The sequence below is a fragment of the Chelonia mydas genome, chromosome 23, assembly GCF_015237465.2.
Source record: "Chelonia mydas isolate rCheMyd1 chromosome 23, rCheMyd1.pri.v2, whole genome shotgun sequence".
In the NCBI taxonomy this organism is placed as follows: domain Eukaryota; kingdom Metazoa; phylum Chordata; order Testudines; family Cheloniidae; genus Chelonia; species Chelonia mydas.
Window position 1 is genome coordinate 3,139,744 of NC_051263.2, and position 23,233 is coordinate 3,162,976.

Below are 23,233 nucleotides of genomic sequence, written 5' to 3' on the forward strand. Positions count from 1 at the left end.
AAGCCAGCGCTTGACTGGCGTCCACCCTCCATTGTAAACCTGGCTTTACAATTGCTGGACCCAGGTCTCAGAGCCGTGCCCGCTCTGTGCCACGCAGCCCTTCTGACCCGGGTCTGCGGCTTGAGCTGCGTCCACACTGCAAAATAACAGGCCTGGGACCCAAGTCGCAACAGGACTCGGGCTCTAGCAGGGACCTCGGAGCCGGGTCCTGAGTGCTTGCTGATGGGAGTCAGACTGATTTGTGTGTGGACAGAAGCGTGTACGAGACTTCATTAACTAAGCCAAGTGCCCTGACGGTCACTCCAGTCAGAGTGTGCGTACAAAGCTCCGGGTGAAGGCGCTCCCCAGCGCGGGTGAAACTCACACAAGCGTAAACGGTGACAAATGTAGGACGACTCCTCGTTTGGCTCCTCTCGGGAAACATGAGCCAGCCCGGCCGAGGAAACCTGGGGTTTGAAAAATGCCTCGTTCACTTTAATTAAATTAATTTCTCATTTTGATCGCGCTGCTGCCCTTTCAAATCAACCCCCATTAATGACGCGCTTCCCTTCGAAAACTTGACGCCGGCTCATCTTGTTTTAATGTTGTTCCTATGACAACCCTCTTCTTTTTGATTCCAAAGCTGGGGCCAGATCCCCCCCGGCCCTGGCCAGAATCAGCGTCACTCCGTTGCAGCCAATGGGGCCGGATCTGCAGCAGGTGTAAACCGGCGTCACTCCGTTGCCCTGATTCTAAATGAGCCTCATTGATTTAAAGCTCCAGGTCCGTTTCAGTCTGAAGTCAGTCAAAGGTGATTCTCAGCTAGCTGCCTGCTCCCGGTGCTCTCAAGCACCCGGGGGGCGGGGAGGGGGAGAATGGTGCCAGGGCTTAGCTATGGCGAGCAAAGGAGTCAGGCAGATGCCAGGACCCGGGCCAGAACCATGCAATGGTCCTGGCCATCGATCCAGAGTGACTCCGTAATAAAGTACATTACAATCAGCATCACAGGTTCTAAGGCTGTATGGATAAGGATCATTCCCCCAGCATTAGAATGCAGCCACCTCTGGGTGGAAGCGTGGCAGCTGCTCCTATGGGAATCGTTCACCCAGGGCCCAGGTGCAGCTGGCTTGGGGGGGGCAGCTACTCAATAACTCAGAGCAACGCTATGCAACTGCTTTCATCCAGGGCTTGACTAATGCCACCTCTAATTGACATTGGTGGGAGAAACTGAGGCCTGCGATGATGGCCATCACTTGTGGAAAGTGCTGCGGGGGATGCAGTAGGGTGAGCCACAGGCAGTCACCGCTGACCCCAGCGGGGCTCTAGGGGGCGCTCTCCCCTCGCAGACACCGCTGACCCCAGCGGGGCTCTAGGGGGCGCTCTCCCCTCGCAGTCACCGCTGACCCCAGTGCAGTGGGAGGTTTAGTAGTGGGCGCTCTCCCTCTGCAATCAGTGCTGATTAGCCCTGAGCAAATGACTGACCGTTTTGGGACCCCCCCCAAAAATCAGGTAGGTTCGAGCCAAAATGCAAAAAATAAAATAAAATAAAAATAACTGTTTGTGCATTGGATCGAACCCGGCCTTCAAACCAAAACACGGCTTTTCAATGGTTTCATTCAGAAATTTAGCTAATTAGATGTTAAAAAAAACCCCATTTTTTCAGCCAAAACTATTTGCCGAATTCCACCCAAATGCACGAATAGTTTCGGTGCCCTGAAAAATGCTCTTTTGGGGGGGGGGGTGACTTTACTCTTTGCAAAGAAAAAAGAAAAGAAAAAAAAAGAAGATCCAGCTCTCGTGCTGCCCTCAAAGCGAGGGGGCGCGGTGCTGCGGGGGCAACTCCGGAGGGGGCGCTCTCCCCTCAGACTCAGACGCAGCCGCCCGGGGCATCGCGAGCCCTCGCCCTGCAGCCAAGTTTGAAGCAGTTGGCGCCCGGCCCTAGCTCCCGGCGAGCACTGATAAATGCCGTGCCCCTCGCTATTGATCAGTGCAGCCAGGAACGGGCGGCTGGCAGCTGTTCTGTGCTCGCCTTTGCAGGCCCCTCTTTGTGGCAGAGCAATTGTCAGGCTGAGCCAGGCACAAAGGGTTGCACCCTGTTCCCTTCGCAGGAGCAAAGCAGCCCAGGGAGGACGCAGGAGGAATTGAATCAAATCAGCCGGCATGGCAAATTTCTAAGCAATAAAAAGCCCCAGGGGGGAGCAGCAGGTTTTCACGTAAACCTGGGCTACTTGCCCCTCTCTGACGCTGGCCGGCAAGGGCAGAGGTGATGGATAAAACAGCTTTGTCCTACCACGTCTCTGGGATCCCAACTTGGCTACCGCCAATGCAATCACACCGGGGCCTGTCGTTCTTTGAGCAGCCGGCATTGCTCAGCTGCGGCATTCCATACCAGAAGCGGCTGCATCTCAGCCCAGGGGGAGCGATCCCTGTATAAACAGCTGCCATCTTTCCACCCCAGAAGCGGCAGCATTTCAGTGCTGGGGGAGGATCCCTGGATAAACAACTGTGGACTGCCAACTTGGGGCTGGAAGGATTTCACTGGTGGGGAGCAATCCCCATATAAACAGCTGCCACCTTCCACCCCAGAGGTGGCTGCATCTCAGTGCTGGGTAAACTGTCCATCTATAAGCAGCTGTCACACCCCGCCTCAGAGACGGCTGCCTCTCAGTGGTGGACAGCAGTTCTGTACAATCACGAAGGGTCAGATCCTGCCCCGAAGGCAGGGAAACCACTGGCCAGGGGAGCTGTTCCAGTACCCTGCACCCTGTCTTGCAGGCGTTGCTCTCCTCCGTGGAATAACTGCTGGAGTACAGAGGAGCAGGAGCATTGGCTCTTCTGTTCCCTGGTGACTCTGGACCACAGTAGCAATTAAGATCAGTTTGCCACAGTCAATTGGTGCCTCCCTTTCCAACGCAGCAGGACTGGAGATCTCGAAGCACCAGGGCGAAGGGAATTCCCTGAGGCAGGAGGGTTTTCCCAACCACACGACACCCAACAGGGCTGATCCAAAGCACACAGAGGTCAATGGAGATGCTGGGTCAGGTCCTTCCAGACCAACTTCCCCTCCGCCCTGCCTGGGAAAGGCTCAGCCGAGGATCCACAAAGACAGGAGGGGAGGGGTGACTCCCGTTCCACACAGTGGGAAACAAAGTGATTTGTTCCAAGGTCATGAGTCAGTGGCGGAGCTGGGAGAGAACCCAGGAGTCCTGACTCCCAATCCCCCTTGCTGTAACCCACTGGACCCCGCTCGTCCCTAACCAGTTTGTGTTTTAAGCAATGACCTTGAGAACAGAAGAACCTTTTCCAATTGCAGATTTAATGGGTGGCACAATCTCGTTCCCTTGATTGGCAGCTCCAGGAACCCCATGCCCCACCCTGGCAGCTGCCCCACTCAGGTATCTCTCTCCCCCTCTCAGCCCCTTGGCTGGGATCCTGCCCACCTGCAGTCAGTCCAGCGACTGATCAGGGAGCCTGGATCTCCCTTTCCTTCCCCATAGCATGGGCAGCTGCAAGGGCGAACCTCCCCACCCCACACACTGCCCCCCTGCTTGGTTGCCAGAGCCCCAGGGGGACCCTGGCTACGGCCAAGGGGGAAGTACAGTCTCCATGGCCCGTTCTGCCTCTCCACTGAGGCTGCCGGTGAGAATTGGTGCCGATCCTGCTCTGTGCGAAGCGGCTCCACCAGGGAACTGGGCCGAGACCTGGCAAAACTCATTTCACGTCAGGGTCTCCAAAGGGCTGGCCGACGGGAATACGCTGCAGTCAGCGCCGGCCCGAGTCGGATGAGAACCGGCAGCCCGCAGGGCTCTAAGCCAGATCTCTCCTCCTCCTCGCCAGGGGTTACTGATGGAGGAACCCAGGAGTCCTGGGGAGAACACAGCTTCCTGCCTCCTGCCAGTGCTGGGGTCTGACTCCAGGCAGCTCAGTCCAGTGCCGGAAGGATCTTGGGGTTTCTGAAGCACCTCAGACCCCATCCACATCGGCCCCATCCAGGTGCCACAGACCAACTCGAGGGGGCAGGAGAAGGGACGGGTCACAAGCCACCGAGAATAACCTGGGTGTGGCTCAGAGCCGGAAAACAAGCCAGGAAAGGCCCCTCTGAATGCTGCTGGGGTGTGCGCGTGTCTCGTCTGCGTCCGGCTGGGCTGGCCGGGGGGGGGCGGGGGGGATCCCCAACAGCTGGTCCCCGTTACGGCCGCTCCCGGTGGGCGGCTCAGCAGCGTTTGGGCTGGTTGGGCCCGATGTATTTCAAGGGGGCGTAGCCGGGTTTGACGATGATTTCCGCACCCAGGAATGGCTGCAGGATCGCGGGGACTCGGACGCTGCCGTCCTGGGGGGAGGAACGGGGCAGGGGGTGGTTAAGACGCAGCACGGGGGGGGGGGGGGGGGAACCACCCACCCATGGCTAAACAACAGCAGTGACTGAAGACGTTACCCGCTAGCTCCCACCTGGAGCCCACCCCACCATCCTGGCTCCGGGCCTGTCTGCCTGGGCAGAAGGATGCTCCCTGCTCCCAAAAAAAATTTGGACCTTGTGGGGGGGAGGGAATCTGGAATGGGGCCCACACTGCTGAGCCATCCCCGATTTTCTGCGCTGCTCCCCAGCTGACGGAGAGAAGGGGGGCAGGGAGGAATTTCCCCCCAGCTTGGCAGGGACATGGGGATTTCCCCGCCACACCCACTTTCCTCCATAGCCAGGGGTGCAGGATCATCTGGGGAGATCTCCCCTCATCGATTCCCTGCAAGTGCAGGGGCATTGGGGGCCCCTTGCTCTAGGGGACAAATGCCCTGACTTGCCTCACGCTGCGAGCGCAGTCCAGCCATCGCCGGGTGCTACTTAACGGCCCGTGCTGTGCGGGAGGTCGCACCGGATGAGCTAACGGCCCCATCTGGCCTGAAACGGGAACCGGGAAAGTGCCTTCTAAATTCAACCCTAGCCTGGCTCCGGTTCAGTGGGGGAACCTCCCCCCTTCTCTACTCCCGGCTGGGGCAGAGAACCCAGGCTGCCGCAACTCTGCCCTCTCCCCCGGGGCCGTGTGGCCGGCCCCCCTCCGCCGCGCTGGTCGTCAGCGGGGACAGCTGCCCCCAGCGCCAGCAGGCGCCAAGCCCAGGAGCCGAACGCAGGGCACACGGGGTACGGATGTCCCCCGCGGCGGGACGGGAGCGCACCTTGAGCTGGTTGGACTCCAGCAGAGCGATCAGCACCCGCGGGACAGCGCAGGCTGTTCCGTTGACCTGGGGAGAAGAACAGCGCGAATGACGGGGGGGGTTTAATCCCCCCCGCCCCACAGCCACTCACCAGCCGGTGACCCGTGTCTGCCAGCCTCCCGAGCAGCTCCGGGACCTGTAGCCATGAGAATCAACCCCGTTCGCTCGCCCCCACGGCGGACGGATTTATTAACATACAACTTTCCCCCTGCACGATCCAACCTGACAGACAAAGGGACCCCTCCCTCCCCCAGTACTGAGCCGTAGCCCCCTCTGGGGTGGGGCGCGGGGACGGTTTCTACAGGGACCCCTCGCCCAGCGCTGGGATGCAGCACCCAGGCTCTGTTAGGTCTCCCACCCAACTCCCGCTAGATCTGACGCTCCTGTGAAATCGCCTGAGAAACGCCCCTCGCTCCTTCTGGGGGGCGTGCGGGTGTTCCCCATCGCCCCGCCGCCCCGGGCGCTCACCGTATGTGCGTAGCAGAGCTGCCCCGTCCGGTCGCAGTACATGATGTTCAGACGCCGGCTCTGGTAGTCAGTGCAGTTGGAGGTGCTGGAGATCTGGGGAAGCGAGGAGGGGGCCGTGTGGCGGGAGGTGGCTTGGGGGACGGCAGTCACGTGACGCAGAAAGCAGCCACATGACCCGCCAAGGGCATTAGGTTGTCCCCACGTCCAGACCAGTTCCCTCCCCGCACACCTCCCCAGGGACAGACCAGTGGGCCTGGTGCCGCCACACCACTCCCCACAAATGGACTCCCCCACATCAGTGCATTTGCATTAGGGGTGTGTGTGAGATTGTATATCTCCTTCCTGACCCCTCACATGCCTATCCACCCCCACACCCTGAAGCACGCGGGTGGACAGCCATTGTGGTTGGGATCCTAACCTAAGGGATCCAAGGCACATGGGGCGGCAGCAGATATCAGCCAGGGCTGCCCCCTTTGCCCCAGATCCCCTGGACAAGCTGCTCCCTTGGTGCCTGGATTCCCCCCGCACCGCTCCAGCTGGCGGTTCTCACCTCGCCATACTTGCCCCTGCCGGGCATCCAGGCTTCGATGTCGTATTTCCGGTAGGCGGGCAGCCCGAGCTCCTGGGTGGGCATATCCAGGACCCTGCCGCAGAGAGGTCGATCAGGCAGGTGGTGGGAGGTACGGACCAATCCCAGCACTCGGGGCACCCGGTCGGAAGCAGGGCTGGGGCCGTTTTCCCCAGCCGAGCCGGGAAAGCGGCCCTGAGCCGCCAAGGAGGGCAGAAGGGTAACCCTTGTGGGGGTGCTCCCCACCCCCGCCCCATAGCTCCCCTTTTGACAAAGGCCTGCAGAACTCCCAGCCTCCCCTTCCCCGCTCACTTGTAGTGCAGCCCCAGCTCGGAGAAGATCTCCTTCTGCAGGGCGAGGAACTCCTCCAGCAGGGCGGCGCTCTCCTCCCCGCTCTCCGCCGCCGTCACCCCGAACATCTCCACCTGCGGGGGGAGGGAGGGGGGAGAGAAACTGGCGCGTCAGGCGGGAGGAGCCGCTGCCACCCCGCCTGGGACCGGGTGCCGCTCCTTGCGCCGTCCCATGGGCCTTTTATTCGGGAGGGCTCCCAGGCCCCACCTCCCTCGACCTGCACTGACCCTGTCCCCCAGGGCTGGGACCTTGGAATGCCACCCTGCTGTCAATGCCCTGTGACAGGACCCTCCTGACCCGAAGATGCCAGGCTGGTGGGGAGCGGTCGGCCCAGAGGGTGTCGGTTCTGCTCCAGCCCCGGGGAGGAGGCATCGGTAGTCCGCTCCCGCATCGGGTCAGCGGCTAGGGTAGGACAGAGGATCTCAGTCCAGGTCCCAGGTCCCAACGCAGATAAGCCTCCTTGGCCAGTAGCTGGAGCAACCCAGAGCGGGCTCCTGTATGGAAACGAAGCGCCTCTCTGCTCACCCTCTCCCCCCAAATCAGCAAAGGGAAGGTGGCCCTGCCTCTTGCAGAGGGGTCTAGTGGTTAGAGCAGGGGGCTGGGAGTCAGGACTCCTGGGTTCTAATCTCCCATTCCCCCTTGCCCCCCAGTTCCTGCTTTCCCCAAGAGAATGAACGGCACCTCTACCTTGGTGAACTGATGGACTCTGTACAACCCCCAGGGCTCCTTGCCGGTGTCTGTCTCGGTTCTGTAGCATGTGCTGGAACACACGGTTCTGGAAAAGGGGAAAGGGACAGGACAGGCCATGAAATTAAACCCACTGTTCCAGCCCTCTCCGGGGCTGGGTGGGGGAAAAGAAACCCCACAGCTGCCATGGGGGTGAGCATCATTAACTCCATTGGAGAGAGTGGGGAAACTGAGGCACCGAAGTACAGACTTTTCCTTATTCGACTCCAAGCCAGGAACAGAATCCTGAGGTCTCGGGGCAGGCTTGGGAGTGAAGGAGGTTGGGAGTCAGGACTCCTGGATGCTATTTCGGGCTCTGGGAGGGGAGTGGTGTCTAGTGGTTAAAGTGCGGAGGGGGAGGAGGTGCTGTGGGTGTCAGGATTCCTGGGTTCTATCCCCGCCCCCCACTCGTGAAATACAACAAGAATTTACTTTGCACAGCGTCCCCAAACCCCTGGCAGGGAATAAACGACACCGGAGGGACAGAGAAACCAAGTCTGCTGAGGGTGGAAAAGTGGGTGCGATTCCAGATGAGACAGAGAGCTGTCAGGGTGGGAGAAATACGGGGCAAGTGCCCAGGACGAAGAGCGCTGCGGGGGAGAAGGCTCTTGCGCTGAGCGAGGTGGGATTGCACGGAGGGGCCAGGCAAAGGGCTGGAGCTGGGATGGGAGCAGAGAGAGACAGATCAAGAAGGAAGACGACGATTGTGAAAAACAAACCATGTGAGGCAAGGGGAAGGTTATTACCTGACAGGCATGTCCGCCAAATTCACAGCATGATCCATGAAGTAGCCTGGAAAAAGGGGGAGGAGGGTTTCAGTAAGGGGCACAGAAGAGGGTGATGGGGTGGCCCCCTCCTTGTGCCGGGCACGCTAAGCTCTTCTCCTGGGTACAGCAGCAACGAGACCAAGGCCCCTGCGCTGCTGGATTCTCTCGGTGGACGGCCGGAGGAAGCAGGGAATAGACAGAGCCCACACTATCAGCTGTAGAGAGATCTTCCTGGGCTGGCTCGCGACCGCACTGCTGGCTCAGTGGAGGAGAGAAAACATGTTCCCTGCAGGATCTAAAGCCAACGGAGGAGTTGGGGGGGGGGGGGGCGTTAATGTAACCCCCCCCCTCGCCACCTCGAAACAATGAACTACCACCACCATGGGGACCAGGCTGCTCAACCTGGCTCAAAGGCCCTGGCACACGATGCACTTGGAACAGCACAAAGCGCCCGCCCTGACACAGGGCAGAGGGTCCCTCATGCTCCAGCCCAGAGACAGGCCCTGCTGGGTGCCTGGAGGTCTTCGAGACCTGCCAGCTGGAAGACGGGTGAGCGCCTGCAGGTTCCTGGTTTGGGGTGTTTTCCCCCAGATCTGTTCTCTCGGGAGCGCTTTTGTTCTGAATAAATAGGCCGCGACTGGTGGCTGGCTAACTCTCGGCACAGCGGCAGAGAACAGACCGGTGGGGGCAGAGCTGCTGGCAGATCCGGGGCAGCCTGAGAATTCAGGCTACGCCGGAGCTTGGGGTGCAATTCCCAGCAGGGACAGAGGTACCCGACTCCGTAATACTCAGGCCGTTCACCGTCGACTGGAGAAAACCGACCGGATTGGCGGAAGACACAAGCCTACGGCACGCTGGAGGAACCAGGCACAGAAACAGGACGGCGTTCGTCCGCCGGCCACTGTGAGAGTCCCGGCCTCGAGACGACCGAAGGCAGCGGGCGGGTGGACTGGCAGCGGTCGCCCGCTATTCCCCCGGCTGCACCAGAGCGCCGAGAACCCAGAGGGGCTCGGAGACGCCTGGAAGAAAGCCACGCAGCGTGGGCAGGGCCGCTCGGTGTCTAAGCGCTCTGTTGGAGACGTACCCGCGCTCGCTCCGGTCGAGTGAGCGTGCAATCAAGTGCAGCCACGGCGGAGTCAGGGCTAGTCTGAGGAGGGTCTCGCAGGGGAGGGGCCACACCACTATTCTTTGCCTGCTAGCTCTGTCCGAAGTGGGAATTACAGCTCCCAGCTCCAGGGTAGACGAACTCAAAGCCCCGCGCCAGGAGGAAGAGGATGGTGGGATCCTGCCCTGACGAAGGTGCCGGCTGGAGGCCTGAGATCTAAGCGGGGAGGTGCACTGGGATCCGAGAAGGGGCCGGTTAAAACTAAAATGTCCTTTTTAGGGCCCCTGAAGCAATCCCAGCTGGCAGAGTTCCTAGCTCCCGGAGCGTTTGAGGAGCTCGGGAAAGAAGCTGCTTAATCCAGTTTCTAAGGGCCTGGCCTCAGAGCCTCCAAACTTACAACTGAAAAACCAATTTTCCCAGGCCTAGGTCTGGTCTCTTCTTCCTTTGGCTCAGCTTCCTTTCCCTGTTTACACACAGCCCCCGTGCAGGGCAGGGCGCGCCATGATTGCACCCGGCTGCCAGTTCCAGCCGGTCCCTTAAAGGGGTAATATGCCCTGCCACCGGTGTGGGGTCGGAGGTGCAGCGAATGCAGGAAGCGTAAATGATCAGACATCAGCTCAGGGGCCTAGCGCCCCCTGGGGCTCAGGGATCAGACCGACCTCATCTCACATTGATCTGGGCCCTTCCATCCCGTCCCCACCACCGCTGCTGAAATGCAGCCACCTCTGGGGCACAGCGTTTCAGTGTTGCACCAGGAAGCCGAGGACGGACACGGCCCGCCGGTTCCTGCCTCACCTGCGATGCCGACCTCGGAGGTGCCAGCCAGGCACAGGTCCTCGAAGCGGGTCGGGTCGATGTTGTACACCGGGGACGGGACGGCGTTGGGCTGCATGCCACAGCCTTCCTGAAAGGCAGAGGTTGCAGAGCCCTGGTTATTTCCACGGTGTCCAGCTCCCCGGTAGAGCAACCCACCCCTGCCAGGGCTCCCCCAGTCCTGGGTGGCCACCCTGTCGGCTCACCCAGAATCGCGCCTGCCCTCCCTCCCTCCCAAATTCGAGGTTCCGAGAGGTGGCCAGACACTCTGCACGGCTGATGGACCCATGGCCCTGCCACCAGTGGGAGAAATGGAGAGTGAGGGAGACCGCAAGGGGCCTGGAGCAGGGTGGGCAGACCCCCGGGGAGCACCAGTAACAGCGGGAGGAGCAAGCTGGTGGAGAATGCACGGCCCTGGGAATACAGGGCTTGGGGGAAGTCGGGCCAGCTGCCGCTCTCAGTGTGGAGCTGGGGGACAGGGTGGGTGCCTGGGAGCAGAGAGGGACCTGGGAGCCGGCAGAGCTGGGGGTGGAATGGGTGCCCGGGAATTGGCACAGCTGGGAATGCAGAGGCAGGAGCCAGCATCACTGGGATCCCAGAGCTGGGGGCCGGCGGGATCAAGTTGTAACAGGAAGACGGGGATAGAGGAGTCGGGGGCCAGCGCTGGGAACACGGCACCGACACAGCCGGCCTCTGGGAGACCCTACTGCCAAGGCCAGCAGAGAAGGGGGGGGATCAGAGACGTCCGTGTTCCTGGGCAGGGAGGGGCCGGGGCTCCGTCCCCAGGGCACTTACAAACACGGCTCCTCGCAGCAGGTCCGGAACGGCCATCGGAATGAAGCCCTAGGCAGGGGGAGAGAAAGGAGAAGATCCTACAGGCCAGCGGACCCAGGGCGACTGCCCCTTCTCCCAGCATGCCCTGCAGAGACCCCGGGGGGGGGCGGGGGCAGGGGAGATTGGGCTCCGTGACCCCATTCAGCCTCTGCGGAGGCTGCCGACCAGGGGGTTGAATTCTGGGGGCGGTTTGGCGCTGCGGACAGCAGGGGCTGGCCTGAGACCGACCAAACGCAGGACACAGGGTCTATCCAAGGACGCCGGTGGGGCACGGAGCAGCAACTCAGAGGTGAAAGCCTCAAATTCCTATTAATGAACCGAATCCTGACACCCCCTCAAACACGTTCGAGTCAGCGGCACAGTCTGGAACAGAACCTAGGAGTCTTGACGACGACTTCCCCTTTCCCCGCCTTTTCCCTGTGCTCTAACCACTGGACACCACTGCCCTCCCAAGCCCGGAAATAGAACCCAGCAGTCCGAGTTCCTGATCCCACCCTCCCCTTCCATAGCTGGGAGCAGGAACCAGGAGTCCTGGCTCTCTGCTCTAACCACTAGATTCCACTCCCACCCTCCCCAAGCCCAGAAATAGAGCCCAGGAACCCAGCCTCCCTGCTCTAAGCCCTAGACCACACTCCCCTTCCAGAGCTGGCAACAGAACCCCTGACTTCCAGCCCCTCCCCATTCCAGCCACCAGACCCCACCCCGCTCCCCAAGCTGGGGAGCACGCCCAGACGCCTCGCACCCTGCTCCAACCACTAGATTGGGCTGCCCCCAGGCCACACGGCAAACCCGGCTGGAAGTACCTGTTTCACCAACTTGCTGACGGTGAACTGCACCAGGGCATGCTGGAGCATGGCTCCAGCCCCACGGAGATAATAGGAGCGGTGGCCTGAGACGTGAGAGAGGCGCCTGCATGGGGAGAGAAAGGAAGAGAGACCATGTCAAGCCACTTCCACTGGGCAACATAACACAGGGAGCGACTGCCCGCTCCCGGAAACATGGCACAGCGGGCACAGCCCTAACCTGGAGCCCAGCTCTGCTGCTGACTCCCTGTGCGATCACAGCCAAGTCGCTTAGTCTCGCCGTGCCTCAGTTTCCCCAGCTGTATAACAGCACCGCCCTACCTCACAGGGCAGCTGGTGGGGAGCTTCAGATTGTCAGTCACCATTGGGGTCACAGAGCCCAATCTTCCCTGCCCTTCCCCCCCCCCCCCCCCCCGAGGTCCCTGCAGGGCATGCTGGGAGAAGGGGCAGCTCAGAGAAAGATTAAAGGATTGCAAAACCTGCCTTATAGCGAGAGATTCAAACTGCATAGCTTAACAAGGAGACGTTTAAGGGGCAGCTTGGCCCCAGGCTATAAGTACCTCCGTGGGGAACAACTATTTAATAACGGGCTCTTCAATCTAGCAGAGAAAGGCCTAACATGATGTAACCGCTGGAAGTTGAAACTAAACAAATTCAGATAAGAAATAAGGCGTAAATTTTACAGGTGAGGGGAATTAGCCACTGGAGCAATTGACCAAGCGTCGTGGGGCACTCTCCATCACAGACAAAGTTTAAATCAAGAGTTTTGCTCTAAGTTCTGCTTTGGGGCAGTTCTCTGGCCTGGGATATACAGGAGGTCAGACCAGACGATCACGGTGGTCCCTTCTGGAGGGGAATCTGTGACGATCCAAGGATGGTGGGCGAAGGAGTTGAGATGGAAACAGCTATTGTCCCATTTAATGGACAAAGGGGCCAGATTAGTCTCTGGAGTAATTCCACTCACTCCCGCCTTCCTGGAGCCACGGGAGCATCTTGAACAGGGAGAGAAATTGGCCAAGCCCCGTGACACCCGTGCGGACGCCGAGAGAGGAGACTTTTTCCATGACGGGCCATCGCCCGCACCCCAGGGCAGTGGGGGAGTCAGGGGAGGCGCGCCTGATGTCGGAAAGTGCCCGAGGCCCACAGCCGAACAACAGGGAGGAGAAAGGGCAACCCATGCAACATTTATGGCCCCTCCATTCTGCAGGAGGCTGGGGGCGTCAGCAATCAGCTAATGGGCCCGGAGAGAGCAACAGCTGATCTGCAACTCTGGGCCCCCGAGGCATCCAGACACAGCAGGTGGCTGATCACTTTAGTGCGGTCTGATGCCCTAACTACAAGATCAACACGCCTATCGGAGGGTGCCCCTTTGATGTGGTTAGAGCGGGGGCGGGGGGCATCAGGACTCCTGGGTTTTATTCTCTGTCCAACCTCTGAATCCCTCAGGCAGCTCAGTTAAGTCACTGCTTTGCTCTGTGCCTCAGTTTCCCCACCTGGGAAGTGGAGAGAATAAGATGTCCCAGCCTCTCAAGGGTGGGTTTTTTAGAAGGGCTGATTCAGGGTGGTGAAGCTCACGATCTTTGCCATTTCACAGAGAGGAGAGAACTGAGAGAGAGAGAGGGGTAAAGGGACTTGCCCCCAACAGAACCCAGGAATCCTGACTCCCAGACCCCCCGGTTCTAACCACTAGACCCCACTCCCCTCCCAGAGCTGGGGATAGAACCCAGAGTCCCGATTCCCAGCTCCTGCTGCTCTAACCACTAGACACCACTCCCCTCCCAGAGCCAGGTACAGAACCCAGGAGTCCTGACTCAGGGCCCCCTTTGCTCTAATCACTAGACCCCACTTCCTCTTTGTAATTCAGACCTAGGATCTTCCATGAAGGTGTCCAGTGGGACCCGTCTCCCCATGTCAGCTGGCAGCTCCAGAGCTAGCCAGAGCAGATCACACTGTTAACTACCAAAAAGGCCAGAGGTAGGTTCCCAAGAATCAGTGTCTGACAGCTGCCATTTTGGGAGACATCCCAAGGGGACTGAACCAAACACCTGGAGAGCTGAAATCACAAGCTGCTACGAGCGAGGCCCCCGAATCTGGCTCTTAACAGACCCGCATCCCCTGCGGACACGAGCCATGTTACACACATGGCCCAGCACGTGGCCCTTGGGCATTAAAGCACCAGATCCGCAGCTGGTTTAAGCTGCCAGAGCTCCACTGAACTCAGCAACGCTTCATCCGTTTGTAGCTGGCCGAGGACGTGGGTCGTTGACAATGGCTGTTTCTCTTCCAACCCAGCGGCCTCCCGAGGTCTGTGGCGTTCTGCCTCGACAGCAGGCAGGTGCTCCCCCAGCAACCATCTGCCACCCTGCCAGAGAGAGTTTATGGCTCTCCCTGCACAGAGCGCAAAGGATGCAAGGCAGATTTGCCTGATGGCGGATGGGCAGGCGACATTTACGAGCGATCGGCAGCTTCAGGGGGCCACCTAGTCTCAGCTGTTTTAAAGAGACAAGCCCTTCGACTCAAACAAGCCCCAATCTGGACTACAGGCCAGACTATCTGACATCCTGCCTGGACTAAGGTTCTGTTCTCTTCTTCCCCAGGACTTCCCAGGTAGACAGCATCCCCAGGGCCCGATTTTCACAGGTGCTAAGCACCCACAACTCTGAGGTCAACCGCTCAGCGCCAGTCGAAGTCAAGCCCCCAGCCAATCGATCCTCAGCTCCCCCCGATTAGATGTATTATAGGAGCCCCTCTGAAACCAGGGCCCTGCAGAGGCAGTCCCTGCCCCAAGGAGCTCACAGGCTGAAATCAGGGTTGGGAGGGGAAACTGAGGCATGGAGAAGGCACATGACTCGCCCAAGGTTACTCAGCATGTCAGTAGCAGAGACCGGAATAGAACCCAGGTGTCTGGATTCCCATGCCTCAGTCCTTAGGCCACAGCGCCTTCCTTTTGCTACTTCACCCTGCAGGAGACCTGAGCTCGTTCCTTGCCCGGAGCTATCCAGAGCCTCCATCACCCCAAAGGACACAAGAACCAAGCAAGTTGCAGCCACGGCTGTGAACCTGACTTCCTGGGCTGCTTGTGAACAGCTACCCCTCACTCTCCCATCTGTGCATCCGGCCCTCTCCCTTCCAATCTGCTGCGAGCAACGTGCAGAAAATTTCAACCCCTCGCAACCATCCACAGTTCAGGAGAGCAGACAGCCCCCTCCTCAACCCCTGGAGGTCCCCCAAGGGCAGGCGCAGCGGCCAGCTGCCTCATCGATGGGATAGCAAAATGCAGTCTCCCAGTCTGGAGTGGTCTCTCCAAACCTGACCCTCTGCCAGAGGCAGAAAGGTATAAACGCTGGGGGGGTGGGGGCTAACAAGTCACGGCCTTTTAGGCTCCAAAGGTCTGATGCTCAGATATATTCGGGACCCTTTGGCAGTGTAAAGGGATCGCACGGTGGGTGGAGATGGCCCCCCGAGAAGCCACCCTGCGCAGCGGTCTCTGCAGCTGGTGTGCAAGTGGCAAAGGGCCCGGCCCACAGCACAGGGGGGTAGATCGGGGACATGGCCGGAGCGCACTGTGCTGTGGCTATTCTCTGCCCCCCGCGGCCCATGGGTTAGAGCGGCCCTGAAGCTTTGCACCTGATTTCCAGTCTATTTGTCCAGCTTCGACTTTCAACCAAGGGATCTTGTCAGGCCTTCGTCTGCTAGACTGAAGACCCCTCTCTCGTCACGTTGCTGCTCTCCCCCTACGTACCTAGAGACTGGGATCAAGTCTCTCCTTCACCTTCTCTTCGTTAAGCTAAAGCAGCGTTTGGGCTCCTTGAGTCTACGGCAGGTCTTCCAACCCCTTCATCATTCTCGCGGCTCTTCTCTGACCCCTCTCCCATTTACCAACATCCCTCGTGAATTGTGGGCCCCAGTCCTGGACACGGGATTCCAGCAGCGGTCGCACTACCCAATTTAGAGTGATCGTCTAGCATTTAACATGGAGGGCTCAGAGCCGGGTGGATTAAGCCTACGTATCAGGCAGGCCTTGGTATCAGATTTCAACCCAAAGTTCAGTGTACTGTAGCCCTAAAAACAAACCCTTCCCCACCCCACTCGCCCCCACCATCTTACCTTTGTCTGATGATAGCCAGGTCTTCCCCAATTTCCAGGTGCCCCTTCACTTTGAAATCAAAAGCTAAAATGAAGGTGAGGGGAAACAAAGGGTTAAAGTCACAACGGGGTCCCAGGAGACGCGTCATAGCTGTAGGGGACTCTTCCCCCACTAACTCAGTGGACACAGTATTCGGCAGGTGCATCTACTGCGCAGGATCCAGTGAGCAGAAAGCACTGGGCAGTTGGGCAAACCATCCAGGAGATTGGGCAAGCGTTAGTCTCTGCTACAGCTGGGGAAACTGAGGCACAGAGCAGGGAAGTAACTTGCTCGAGGTCACAAAGGGAGCCAGTGACAGAGCTGGGAAGACACGGTCAAAGTTATTTAGTTTCTGAACTGCAGGACAGGACCCAGGAGTCCTGACACCCAATCATCCTCTGCTCTAACCCTTTAAATCCCACTCCACTCCCCTCCCACAGCTGGGGACAAAATCCAGGAGTCTTGTCTCCCAGCCCTGTTTTGCTCTAACCACTAGACTCCACTCTCCTCCCAGAGCCTGGGATGGAATCCAGGAGTCCTGACACCCAGACAGCTAATGCATGAGTGACCATGCACTCCGACTATCAGCATTCTCCCCTCACAGGGATGATGTGTGACTGCTCCCATCCTATGTCTTAATATTTGGTGTCTTCCCCCCTTCCCCCACCGCAAACACACATTCTGCTGCCGAAGACCTGCAGAACCCCCCTAAGCCAGCTACTAGGGCCCCATCCCCAGGCTCTCTCTGCCTGTAAGCTGCTGCTCCCAGAGTTCCCTGGGGCTCACGGGGACAAAGCCGGTCTTTCCCCTTCTCCCCAGCAGACGTTCCCATCTCCAAGGCAGATTTGGAGAAGGCAGGTCACAACCAAGGCTAACCGATGGCCAGATCCCCCCAGCTGAACACCAGCTGTAGATTGGCTTTGCAGCCGGCCCATGTGACGCTTCCTCACATGCAGGGTCCGAAACCCGCCCCGAAAATCTGCTTCCTACCTGGTTTCTCTCCCACGACCTCCACCACCCTCGCTTGGCTCTCATCTCCGACGGGCTGGAGGAAGGAAAGATAAAAGGTCGTGTGGGACCACCACAAAGATTCAAGAGAGGCATGGGGAACGCACTCCAAACCCAAAGCGGATGAGCCCCATAATTACATGGATCTCTCTCTCTTTGACCCGGTCTTGGGACGTGGCACCACCTAGGGGCTAACTGAATTCCAGGACACCGGAAAGGGCATTGTGGGAGTTTGCGCGTTCGACCCAAAGTCCCACAATTCCAAGGGCGGCGTGAGAAAAATCCCGCAATGCAGAGTGCGCAGCAGGGGAACACTGCATGCTGGGATGCTTACCCAGAATGCAGCACGCCTATTCACGATCTGCAGGGGAAGCAGCTCTAGCCGGTTTAGCAAGGCGGTGTGGGTTCACTGCTTTGGGCCAGTTATACCTGTATTATCAGAGCCAAGACAGCCTTTCCACAAGAGGCAAGCCCTAAGCATGGTTCTCTAAGACCATCAGAATGGCCAGACCGAGGGTCCATCTAGCCCAGTGTCCTGTCTCTGACAGCGGCCAGTATCAGAGCTGCAGGGGGAGTGTACAGGGCAGGGCAATTCTGGAGAGATCGGCCCTGTCTTCCCCTCCTGGCAGTAACCACATCCAGACTCCCTGATCTGCCTCTCCTGTGTCCGTGGATGAGAGGCCGTTGGTTAAAGGTGGGGAGCCGGGCACAAATCAATACATCTAATGGGAGGGGAGCAGGGTCTAGCGGTTAGAGCTGCAGCTACTCCGCACCGTTAGGAAAAAAAAGAAAGAGTGAGGCCATGACATTGTAAGAACGGCTGTGTGCTATGCCGGGGCAACGCTCTCCTTAGTGGGAGGATGGATGGAGAGAGAGAGAAGATAAATAAGATTTTAAGGCCAGAACAAGGGACCATTCACCCATCTAGTCTGACCTCCTGTAGAGCACTGGGTGGAGATTTTCACCCAGTCACCCCTGTATTGAGTCCAAGCACTTGTGGCTGGCTAACACGTCTTCCTGAAAGGCATCCAGTTGAGATTTGAAGCCATCAAGAGCTGGTACTGACAGTTAATCACCCGCACTGTTTACCAGTGCCTTCTTTCTAACTGGACTTGGTCTGGCTTTAACATCCAGCCATTGGTCCTAGTTCTGCCTTTCTCCGCTCGATTAAAGAATCTTCTCACACCTGGTCTTTTCTCCCTGGGAAGGTATTCATACACGGCGACCAAGTCACCTCTCCATCTTCTCTTTGAGACACTGAACAGACTGAGCTCCTTAAGTCTCTTCCTGTCAGGCATTTCTTCCAGCCCTTGGGTCCCTTTCGTGGCTCTTCTCTACACCCTCCCTTGTACACGAGCAGCTGTTTAAGTCAAAGCTCAGGGGCAGACTTGACTGAAATAAGGTGAAAGTTCCATATCAACATCTAAAGCCCAGGTGACTGAATCCACATACATTATAGGCACCTAGCTTTACCTGGATCTCTTCTGTATTCACAAGAGTTTCCTACCAACTCTAATGTTAAGCCTCCCAGTGTCTTGAGTGACTATTGTGCACCCGTACAGCAACCCTCTGTCCCATGACCCAGAGCCCCGCCTTACCACATCAGGGTGGGTCCAGTTCGGCAGTTTCAGAGCCTTCAGATAGTACTTTTCATCCAGTTCCATCTCCTGCTGGTACAGGGAATTCAGCTGGTTACGTATTTCCCGACCTCGGTTCCGTAGCGCTTGGTAATCGGGAAGCTGTTTGGGGGAGCAGATGAGCACATAGTGAGGAGGAGTGAGTCTCAGCCAGATCCAGGATTAAAAAGGAGCCGGATATATATCCAATGGCCGAGTCTTGTGGCGCTCTTTGAGGTTCATTGCCCATATGCCCCTGAGTATCACAGGATCTTCCCAACAGCTTGTACCCTGCACTGTATTACAGCATTCATTTCCACTGCCTCTGTCAACCACGAACCTCAAAGCAGCATCAGCCCCTTCTAGAAATTTAGAAACTGGGCACAGAAAGGCAACCCGCCCAGCGTCACACAGCGGCAGACCTGGGAACTGAATTCGGACATCAGGCCAGCCAGTCCCTTGTTCTCACAAAACTAATCCACGAGTCCCCTCTCGGAGCTGGGAACGGAAACATTCCACGGGACACCCATCACACGCTCTAACCGCCAGAGAGCCCCTCTTTTCTTTAAAGCCCTGAACATCAGAGCTTTAAACAGAACAGAGCAGAACAGACCAGAGCCTCATTGCATTAGGACAGGAAAAAAGGAGACTGGTCATGCATCATAGGGCTAAAAATCTAAAGACAGACAAAGGTGGGGTAAAACTAAAAGATGTGTTCTCTTCACATGATAGCTGGAGAATTGCGGCTCAGGGTCACACATGAAGTCCAGTGCCCTAACCCCCATGCCCTGTCTTCCTCTCAAAGCAACCTGTCCACGCCTCATCCTGTTGCCCCAACCTCCATCCTTCCTAGTGAAGGAGGATTTCTAAGGAGCTCTCCCTATGCTCCTGCCAGGGCTTGTAACGTACAAGGGCTTCTGCTAATAGCACATTCATGCTAAAAGCAGGGATGGCGCAAAACCAGCGGCCCTGCGGAGTCCTAAACATGAAGCCTTCTAATACAGCTGATCACCTGCAGTTTTCTGTCGCACAGCTCCACTAACACATATCTATTCAGGTAGCTAGCAAGAAATCCAATGATCCCTGCATGCTTAATGTCATAGTTTAAAAACCCAAGTCAGTTTCTGGACTATTAGGGGTGGCCATTCGGCTTCTGAACGGATTATCAAAGCAGATTTGGGTTGCTACAGTCTGATCAATTTCAAATTTTCAGGGTATAGTTTAGGCATCAAGACGCAGAGCCCAGTTGATTTGGGAGAGAATCGGAAATCGGGATTTCAGTGCTCTAAGTGAGAGCAAAGTCAGAGACCCAGTGTGGCCGCTTGCTGCAGTGAGTTGGTGGATATCTCTCTGGTGCCCCCTGCTGCTCCTTACACATCACAGGCAACAGCTTAATATTCTGCTCTCCTTGGGCTTACAGCTCAGTCTGCTTAAGGAATTAAGTACGTGACCCTGTAGCATCCATCTGCAGAGGTCAAGTGTGCACTTAATACTTCCTTGAGCTTTCACAGATTGTTACATTAGCAAAATCTGGCTCTTACCGACTGCAATGTGCTCTTGTCCTGGGTCTCCTGGGAGAAAAAAAAGAAAAACAGAAGGTAGTAAGAGTTATTTCCTTGCTGAAGGGTGTCCGGCCTAAAGAAAACAAAACCAGGGGTGCCTGGATTGTATGAAAGTGAGCAACCTCATAGCTCCCCAGCATCTGCTCTCTTAAGATGTTGAACAGAGCATCTGTGATGACAGAAAATTACACCAGCTGTCAGAAGCCACAAGCAGTAGGGGGCTTTAAACATGGAAATATTGCATTGCACACTGGGGCTGTTTGGAAACATAGGGGAGAAGGGGGCAGCCTGTGACCTAGCAGAAAATCTCACCCCAGGGCCCGGGAGTAATCTACACACTATGCACCTGATTCTCTGCTAACTTATCTCAATTTTACACCAGTGTAACTCCACCCACTTCCCTGGGGTCACTCCAGTTTTGCACTAGTATGAGGGGAGAATCAAACCCAAGGATTGCCGGCTGCTGGATTTTTCAAAGGCCCACAAGTGTGAAATGGATCCAAAAGCAGCACAAAATCCTTAGGGGTGGGGTTAGAGAACGGGGGCGGGAGGGGGGGCAGGGTTCGTCAGTCATGCTCGGCAGGGGGCGAGGCAGAAGGGGAAAAAAACCAGACAAAACATGCACAAACCGCCCATAAAGTTAAGCAAAAAAACCCAGAAGCAGCAAGTGGATTAAAGACACCTTGCTTAAGAGTCATCAAAGTCCAAAGTTACATATTTTGAGCTACCATGGCAACCTATGAGATCATACAGCGACAGACTGAAAGATGCACCCACTGAAGTCAATGGGAGTTTTGCCAACAGGAGTTGCGCCCAATTACAGTCCTTTGCTTTCTGGTAAAAGGCACTTGACAGACTCTCTCTAATGGATACAGTTCATCCAGCACTAAAATGAAGCTGTTGTCTCTAGGGCGATCGGCAGCCAGGATTAGTGAGGGGAGGGGGAAGAAGATCTGACCCCCTATGCTTAAGAAACGTGCCATATGGGGGTTTTAGTGTTCAGTTTCTGATGTTCTGGTCTCATCGGAAGAATCCACATAACATAAAATATGTAGAATTTGAATTAATGGGAAGGATAAAGGTTTGCATCAACTGCTGGATCCATGCTCTAGATCCAGAGAGTCTACAGGTTTCAAACCTGATGTTTGGTTCACTGTGCCATCCCCTCTGGCTACAGTAGAGGGGACTGGACTAGATGACCTACAAAGGTCCCTTCCAGTTCTACATTTCTATGATTCTATACACACAGTCACCTTTTCGAAAGGGCCTGAAATCATTCACGGCTGAGGAGATGGCAGCTAAGGCAGATGAAGCCAGGATACAGTGAATAAGGTGTCTGTGCAATTTCTAGGGATGCCCCTTGGATGAGTTCTGGACCGTGACATCTGTATGATGGTGGGTATTTTTATTTTGGGGAATAGGACAGGTGCTGCTGTGTAGACTCACCACGAGGTATTTCACTTGAACGGAGACTTCCTCTTTCTCAGTTTCAAGTTTTCCAATCTCTTCTTGCACATTCACCAGTCTCTTCCACGTGGAGAGCTGGTGGGGATGGAAAACAGCAGCATGAGTGCTCGGAGCTGGGGTTTCTCTAACAGTCGCTCCTCCGAACACTACAAAGCAGCAGGTATTTTCCATTCTGCAGATCATTTTCCCTTCTCGCTCTCCCAAACCCGCTCTGTCTTTCTTTCTTTCCCATATTCAAAGCATCACCTTTCCCCCCTGAATCCCACTCTTCAACTTAACCTCCTAACCTTATACCCTTCCCTCCCAAATCCACCTCCTCTTCCAGCTTCCCCTTACCCTGATCTGTCTCCTTCACCACACAGAGGCAGCTGCAGCTTTGCTGCTTCTGCTCAGAACTTTATCCAAGCAGCAGAAATAGCAACAGGGAAATTTACAAGGCTCTAGTCAGCTTCAGGGCTGCTGTTCAGAGTCCTGTGAGCAGGGGTGACAGAGACCAAAATCAGGTCAGGATCACCCTGTTGCTTTTGCTTGGGGAAGCTGGATCCATCTTCTCCCTGTGAGCTGGCTGCTGATCTGAAAGATGGAGCCATCACACCCAGCAGGAGCCAGGGACAACGGCAGCACACAGGAAGGCAAGCCAGTACCCTCCACTTCAGCAACCCCCCACACCCCATTCTTTGTTATCCTTTCCCCAAAGGCCCCTCCCCAGTTCTCTAAGACCTACTTCATATCCCATAAACCCATCCATTGTAGACTCCCCCATCCGCATAAACCCCACCCAGTAGTCCCCGGCAACTCCTCTATAGTCCTCAAAAAGAAAAGAAGTACTTGTGGCACCTTAGAGACTAACCAATTTATTTGAGCATGAGCTTTCGTGAGCTACAGCTCACTTCCCTATAAGTCCCTCCCCTTTAGCCCATCCCATCCCCATAAACCTCCCACTCCTCTATAGCCCCCATCCATCCTCCCCCATAGGCCCCGCCCACTCTATAAACCCTTCTCATCACCCTATCCTATCCACTCTCCACAAGACCCTCCTCCCTCTAGCACCCACCCCAACCACCCATATCCCCTTCGCCAAGGCGCTCATTGCCCCTGCCCCCCCCCGCCCTAAGCCCCAAGCCCCACCCACTTACCACTAAACCCCTCCCATGTCCACAAGTCCCACCCATTTCTGCGAGGTCATCGCACACACGCCCCGCCCCCTTTTCAGATAGGCCCCGCCCCCGTCCACAAGCCCCACCCCTTTCCCGCTAGGCCCCGCCCCTGACTCACGATCTCGCGCAGGTCCCGGGGCCCCAGCGGCCCCTTGCGGGTCTCCAGCTCCCGCTCCGCCTGCTCGGCCCGGGCGCTCAGCGCCGCCATGTCCAGGCGGGGCCGCGCGCTGTTCCCTTCCCGCACGTGCTCGTACAGCCGGCTCCGCCCCGCCGCCCCCTCGCTGCTCCGCCGCCTCCCCGCGCCGGGCAGCCCCGGCCCCGGCAGCGCCCGCCACGCGCGGACCCGCCGCAGCGCCCGCCCCAGCGCCATGGGCGCCGCCATGTCTGCCGGTCATGTGACACGCTCGCCCCGCCCCCCCGGCCTCTCCCGCGCGCGCCGGCCAACCGCAGCGCGCCCCCAAGACGAGGCGGAAGGGCCAATCAGAACAAAGAACCTGCCCCTCGCCCGAGCTGGCCCCGCCCCTGGAGACTGGTCGCTAAGGAGGGAGCCAGCTGGTTGCCATGGGGACGGAAGGGAGGGGGTGCTGAAGGAGCAGGAGCCCCCCCCTTCCACCTCCCCAGCAACCCCACCCCACTCCATCCAAGGACACTGCCTCGGGGCAGGGGGAGCCTCCC

At 57.5% G+C, this 23,233-nt stretch overlaps 1 protein-coding gene across 3 annotated transcripts; it reads right to left on the reverse strand.

The window, feature by feature from the left end:
- Positions 1-3,278: 3,278 nt before the first annotated feature.
- SARS2 (seryl-tRNA synthetase 2, mitochondrial) lies at positions 3,279-22,962 on the reverse strand. 3 transcript variants are annotated; one of them, XR_005223149.2, is made up of 17 exons: positions 22,677-22,962; positions 21,381-21,476; positions 19,914-19,943; positions 18,355-18,495; positions 16,739-16,793; positions 15,730-15,793; positions 11,623-11,728; positions 10,781-10,828; positions 9,968-10,076; positions 8,047-8,092; positions 7,262-7,349; positions 6,536-6,648; positions 6,206-6,299; positions 5,656-5,748; positions 5,149-5,214; positions 4,777-4,873; positions 4,181-4,309 (listed from the first exon to the last, which is right to left on the reverse strand). XR_005223149.2 is itself a non-coding variant. In XM_037884466.2 (16 exons), exons 1-16 carry the CDS (start codon positions 22,938-22,940, stop codon positions 4,193-4,195), a joined length of 1,530 nt encoding a protein of 509 aa, XP_037740394.1. In that variant the 5' UTR covers positions 22,941-22,962; the 3' UTR covers positions 3,279-4,192. The 3 variants fall into 3 exon arrangements, 2 of the variants coding, with proteins under 2 accessions (XP_037740394.1, XP_043390440.1); XM_037884466.2 differs by lacking the exon at positions 4,777-4,873 and having other exon boundaries at positions 3,279-4,309; XM_043534505.1 differs by lacking the exons at positions 4,777-4,873; positions 5,656-5,748 and having other exon boundaries at positions 3,279-4,309.
- Positions 22,963-23,233: the final 271 nt, after the last annotated feature.